We start from the raw sequence: 6000 nt of genomic DNA, 5'->3' as shown, positions 1-6000 counted from the left end.
TGGACGTCCTTGACGCAACCCGAACTCTTCATTTGGAGTATTGCTTGGCATTTCTCAGGGTTGGCTTCTAGCCCCCTTTGGGTTATCATGAATCCTAGGAACTTCCTGGCTTCCATGGCGAAGGCACACTTCATGGGATTGAGCCTCATACCGTGTTGGCGGAGAGACGTGAATACACTTCTCAGGTCGTTCAGAAGGTCATCGGGTCGCGCAGTCTTCGCGAGGATGTCATCTACATAAACCTCCACTGTTTTGCCTATAAGGTCGTCAAATATTTTATTCATCAGTCTTTGGTATGTTGCTCCCGTATTCTTTAGGCCGAAAGGCATTACCCTGTAGCAGAAGGTTCCTCATGGCGTTATAAATGCTGTTTTAGCCTCGTCGGGCCGGTGCATCGGTATCTGGTTGTAGCCGGAGTAGGCATCCATGAAGCTCAGGTACCGGTAGCCTGCCGCCGCGTCGACGAGTGCATCTATGTTGGGGAGGGGGAAGCAGTCCTTAGGGCACGCCTTGTTGAGGTCGGAGTAGTCTACGCACATTCTCCATTTGCCATTGTGCTTTTTTACTAGAACTACGTTTGAGAGCCAGGTCGAGTAGTCTAGTTCCCGTATGAAGCCCGCTTCAAGGAGGCTGGCCGTCTGCCTGGCAACCTCCTCCGCCCTTTCGCGTGACATCTTTCTCCTCCTCTGAGCCACCGGGCGGGCTTCCGTTTTGACAGCCAGGTGATACGACATGACTTTGGGGTCTATGCCCGGCATGTCGGCCGGCGTCCAGGCGAACATCGTCCCCATTGGCCCTGATCATTTCCACCAAGGGTTCCTTCAATTCTTGGGGAAGGTTTCTATTGACAAACGTGAACTTGTCTTCCGTGTCTCCGACCCTAAACTTCTCCAGGTCCCCCTCGGGTTCCGGTTTGGGTTTGTCGTCAACCCTAGCGTCTAAGTCAGCCAGGAACACCCCTGACGCCTCTTTGGATTTCTTCCTTAGGGAGAGGCTGGCGTTGTCGCAAGTGACCGCCGTTTCCAGGTCTCCCCTTATGGACCCTATAGATCCGTCGTCGGTAAAAAACTTCACGACTAGTAGTTTTGTGCTGATTATTGCTTCAACATCGTTAATTGTCTTTCTCCCCAAAATGATGTTATAGGCCGTGGAATCTCGGAGAACCACAAATTCAGCCATCGCCGATCTCCGGCCTTGGGCCTGTCCCACTGAAATCGGCAGGGATATTACTCTATCTGGCTTGATGAAGTGGTCGCCCAACCCAATGACCCCGTGCTGGTGAGTCGACAGGTCGGCGTCCCTTAGCCCCAATGCGTCAAACACGTTGCGGAACATGATGTTCGAGCCTGCCCCCGTGTCGGCAAGGATTCGTTTGACGAGACCGGTTCCCACTCTGGCCGTAATGACCATGGGTGGATTTTCAAGGGCCTCGTCAAACCACTGGTCTTCCGGTCCGAAAGAGATGGAAGGGGGCTTCTTAGAGCTTCGCGCCAGCGAGGAGGAGACCGCCAAGACCTTAGCATCTTTCTTGTGCGCCGATCGCGACCTTGGCGCGGCATTTTTGGTTGTCACTACGTTTATCACGGTGAGACCGTGATCTTTGTCTTCCGCCTCTTGTCGCCGCTTTGCCGACCGGGTTTTGCCTTCTTCGTCTTGGTCGCGATGACGCCTCCTCGGCTCCCTTATGAGATGGGAGAATTCTGTTAATTTACCCTCCCTTATCGCTTGTTCCAGTGCATCTTTCAGGTCAAAACAGTCCTGTGTTTGGTGACCGTAGCCCTTGTGATAGTCACAGTAGAAGTTCTTGCTTCCCCCCGTACGGTCCTTGAGTGGTCGGGGCTTCGGCAGAATTCCTTTCTCGACAATTTGCTGATAAACTTCCATGATGGGAAGAGTGAGTGGAGTGTAGTTGGTGAATTTCCCGACCCGGGGGAATGGCCTGGGTGCCTTGTTCGGCGCTCCTTCCCTGGCTTGTTCTTTTTGTCTTTCCCCGTTTCCTTGCTGCCTAGGTTGATTGTAGCCGGAGTGCCGTTTATTGGCAGCCACGACTTGGCTGACTTCCTCGTCATTGATGTACTCTTTGGCTACTGCTTGGATCTCGTGCATCATCCAAACTGGTTTCGTGGTAAGGTGCTTTCGAAAGTCCTCTTTGAGGAGGCCGTTCGTCAGACAAAGGCTAGCCACCGAATCGGTTAGGCCGTCAATTTCCAAGCATTTGTCGTTGAACCGGTCCAGGTATTTTCTGGTCGGCTCTCCCTGTCTCTGGGTTATCCCCAGAAGGTTGATCGGGTGCTTTGCCTTTGCTATTCGTGTTGTGAATTGGGCTAGGAAGGCACGGCTGATGTCCGAAAACCCATGGATGGACCCCTGCGGGAGGCCGTTAAACCATCTGATCGCAGGTCCTGCCAGAGTCACCGGGAAGGCTCGGCATCTCACCTCGTCCCCTACTCCCTCTAGATTCATCCTAGCTTCGAAGGCGCAGTGAGGTGTTCCAGAGGGTCTTGAGTTCCATCGTACCTCATGTCCGTCGGTTTGTCGAAGTGCTTCGGCAGCCGGACTTCGAGGATGGATCGATGGAATGGGGTGGCGCCCATTATCACGGGTCGCCGTGTCCTCTCAGACCTCTCTTCCTCATCTTCGCGACCTCGTCCCATGTAGCGTGTTTCCTTGCCTCGGGAGTAGATGATTGTGTCATTTCGTCTTCTCGGGATGGGTGACTCTTCACGAGTGCTCTCCGCTTCCGTTCGGGATGCGGAGGCGCGTCTTCGGTGGGAGTCTCTCTCTTGGCTTTCAGGAGATGGGGAGTAGCTAGGATCAGTGGTTCGTCGGTCGTGCTCCTGGTCGGCTAGCTGCCGTTTCAGGTTCTGGACCCTGTGGCGTAGCTCCTGCATTATTATGGCGCTGTCGCCGCCAATTCCCCCGAAGGGTCGCGTCCTTGTGTGTGGTTCAGTGCGTTATCGGGGGGACCTTCGCCGTCCTCTTAGCGAGGCGACGGAAGCTGCCCCCTCTGCTCCAGCTCCTCGGCCTTGGTCTCCGGGGCTCGCCACGACGTCCATTTAGGCGTTCCCACAGACGGCGCCAATGTTCGGTTGTTCGGGTACCGGACGATTTGGGTGGAATAGGTGGAATTGGGAACGCTTCGGTCACGGTCACGGTCGTGCTTGGGTCTGGTCTACCGGGTAGCTGAGCTCTCGTTGTGGAAGGAGGGGGTGTCACCTGCAAAGACACTTCGACGCTCTAGTCAGTTAGTGTACAGGTGAGAAAGTGGGTTAGGTGGAGTGTGTGATGTACCTTGGAGGAAGGGCAGGTCCTTCCCCATTTATACTGTGTCAGAGGTGGGCCCTGAGGGGATGGGCCCACTTTCCTCGAAGCTTCCTTACAGCTGTGTTGGGGGCTGGTGCGGACGCGTGCCCAGACATCATGGCGGGTGCAGAGTACCCGACCGCTCGGGTCGGAGTCTCAAGGGGTCGGGTCGACCCGTATATATTTTGGGTCAGGTCGTAACAATTATTATTCTTATTATTATTATTAAAACTTAAAATTATTAAGTTTTAATAATTTTATAATAAAAAATATTTATTATTATTATTATTATTATTATTATTATTATTATTATTATTATTATTATTATTATTATCATCGCAAACATTAATATACTTTTTCAAACTAATTTAATACGTATCAAATTTGCTTCGAAATACATACAATCTAATTTATAAGAAAGATATGTGTATACCTGTATAGTTTTTATTGTAAATGAGACAAGTAATATTATATAAATTAATAAATATCTCTTAAATAATATATTTTCATAAATAAAATATATAATTTATTTATTTAAAAAATTATAATTATACTTTTTTTATTTTTTTTTTAAGTGTTCTTAATTACCTAATTGTTGTTATAATAAAAATATGAAAAATAATATATTGTTTACTCTTCAGTAAATTATTCATTCAAATTACGAAAGTATGTGTATTATATATTTATATTTGTGTAAGACATGTCTATATCATGGTTGATTAATTTGTTTTCACCCATTGGAGTAGGAAAACGTTTTCAATCAGACTTCAAAAAAGAGTCTAAAAAAACATTAACTATTGTTATCCAGTCCAAATTAGAAGTTCAAAAACATTTTGGTCCAGCCCAGTTCCAAAAATATATTGTTATCCAAAAGTTAATCAAAATATTAATAAATAATTAGCTTTACAATAAAACGAACTGTACCAAAACAGCGTTTGTAGCTTACACACATACAAAGAAATCAAATCCCACGTTTCACTCTTCTTTCTTAGACACATATGTTCAACATACCATGTTGATTTTTAATTGTAAGCACCATAGAACTTCCTTAAATGAGGTCACTGTTATTATATAAGTCATTTAACTTGAAATAGTATAATTTGTGATTTTAATTAATATATGTATTACTCACAAACAAATTAAGAAATTAAAATAATTTCCTAACAATCTCCTACTTGAACTATACATATATTCTTTCTTGACATAATCACATCTTATAAACTTTATGCGCGCATCTGAATGCTATTTCTCCCATTACTTTAACAATCTAGTCCGTCTCATATATTAGATATGGAATCACCGTAACTTTTATCACATTAAATGGCGCGACTAAACCACGACAATCACCATCCTAATATACTTAACGACATAGATCAAATTTGGATGAGTAATATGGAAAGTACATGCCAAGTGATCTCATGCATGTCTATTTCTAACTGATCCAACTTTAAAAACTTTATTGAAATCAAACACAAAAATATTTTACGTAACATGAAATAAACCATCAACTTAATTCTGCAGAAAATAATTCAATATTTGTCATAGGACATATAGCATAAAACAAACTCCCACTAAACCAAGGCATCACAAATATTGACACCCATCCGAGCAGTGTGCCCATGAAAGACTTTAGGGATCAATCCCTTGGTTAATGGGTCTGCTAGCATATACTCTGTTCTTATATGTTCTATGGAAATCTGTTTTTTTTTTCTTAACATTTCTCCTTGACAACTAAGAACTTGATGTTTGTATGCTTCGATTTTGTCAAACTCTTATCGTTGTTGGAGTATAGTACTGCTGACTTATTGTCACAAAATATCTTTAATGACCTTTCAATGTCATCTACTATACGAAGCTTAGTGACAAAGTGTCGCAACCATATGCCATGAAATCGGAATCAGAGTACCTAATGATCTCCAAATTTTCTGATCTCCGATAAGTAAGCATGTAATCCTTTGTTCACTTTAGATAACGCAAAATGCATTTAACAGCTATCCAATGATTCATGCCCGAATTGCACAAGTATTTACCCAACACTCCCACTATAAATGATATATCGGGACGTATGTAGACTTGAGCATACATTAAGCTTCCTAATGCTGATGCATAAGGTTTATCATGCATTGATGTCCTCTCAAGATTATTTTGGGACATTGCTTGCGACTAAACTTATCTCCTTTAGCTACGAGTGTGTCCATTGGTCTACAACTTTCTATGACATATCTACTTAAAATCTTATTGATATAGTCCTTTTGTGATAATCCAAGAATACCTTGAGAGTGATCTCTTAGTATCTCAATTCCTAATACAAAAGAGACATCACCAAGAATTTTCATTTCAAATTTGCTCAATAGAAATTCCTTAGTTTCATGCAACAAGCTTATATCGTTACTGGCAACTAGAATGTCATCAACAGATAAAACCAAAAAGATGTATTTACTCCCACTGAATTTGCGGTATACACACTCATTTATAATATTTACCTCAAAATCATATGAGATAATGACTTGATTAAACTTGTGATACCATTGACGGGAAGCTTGTTTAAGACCATAGATGGATTTTCTCCTTTCTCTGTTGGATCTCCTTAATGACACTTCTTGAGGTTGTTGAGCTTGCTGTATGGGTTGAGATTGAGAAGGATTCTCATTATTTTCCTGTACTATAGCAGCATCTTGAACAACAACAATATTCTCA

At 44.0% G+C, this 6000-nt stretch overlaps 1 protein-coding gene across 1 annotated transcript; it reads right to left on the bottom strand.

Moving 5' to 3' along the window:
• Positions 1 to 621: 621 nt before the first annotated feature.
• LOC112773476 (uncharacterized) lies at positions 622 to 2463 on the bottom strand. Its single transcript, XM_025818420.1, has one exon. The coding sequence runs from the start codon at positions 2461 to 2463 to the stop codon at positions 622 to 624; it is 1842 nt and encodes a 613-aa protein (XP_025674205.1).
• Between the last annotated feature and the right edge of the window lie 3537 nt (positions 2464 to 6000).

Source organism: Arachis hypogaea, chromosome 3 (genome assembly GCF_003086295.3).
Source record: "Arachis hypogaea cultivar Tifrunner chromosome 3, arahy.Tifrunner.gnm2.J5K5, whole genome shotgun sequence".
Taxonomy (NCBI): domain Eukaryota; kingdom Viridiplantae; phylum Streptophyta; class Magnoliopsida; order Fabales; family Fabaceae; genus Arachis; species Arachis hypogaea.
The sequence above is the reverse complement of the archived record's forward strand: the minus strand, read 5'-3'. Positions and strand labels throughout refer to the sequence as shown.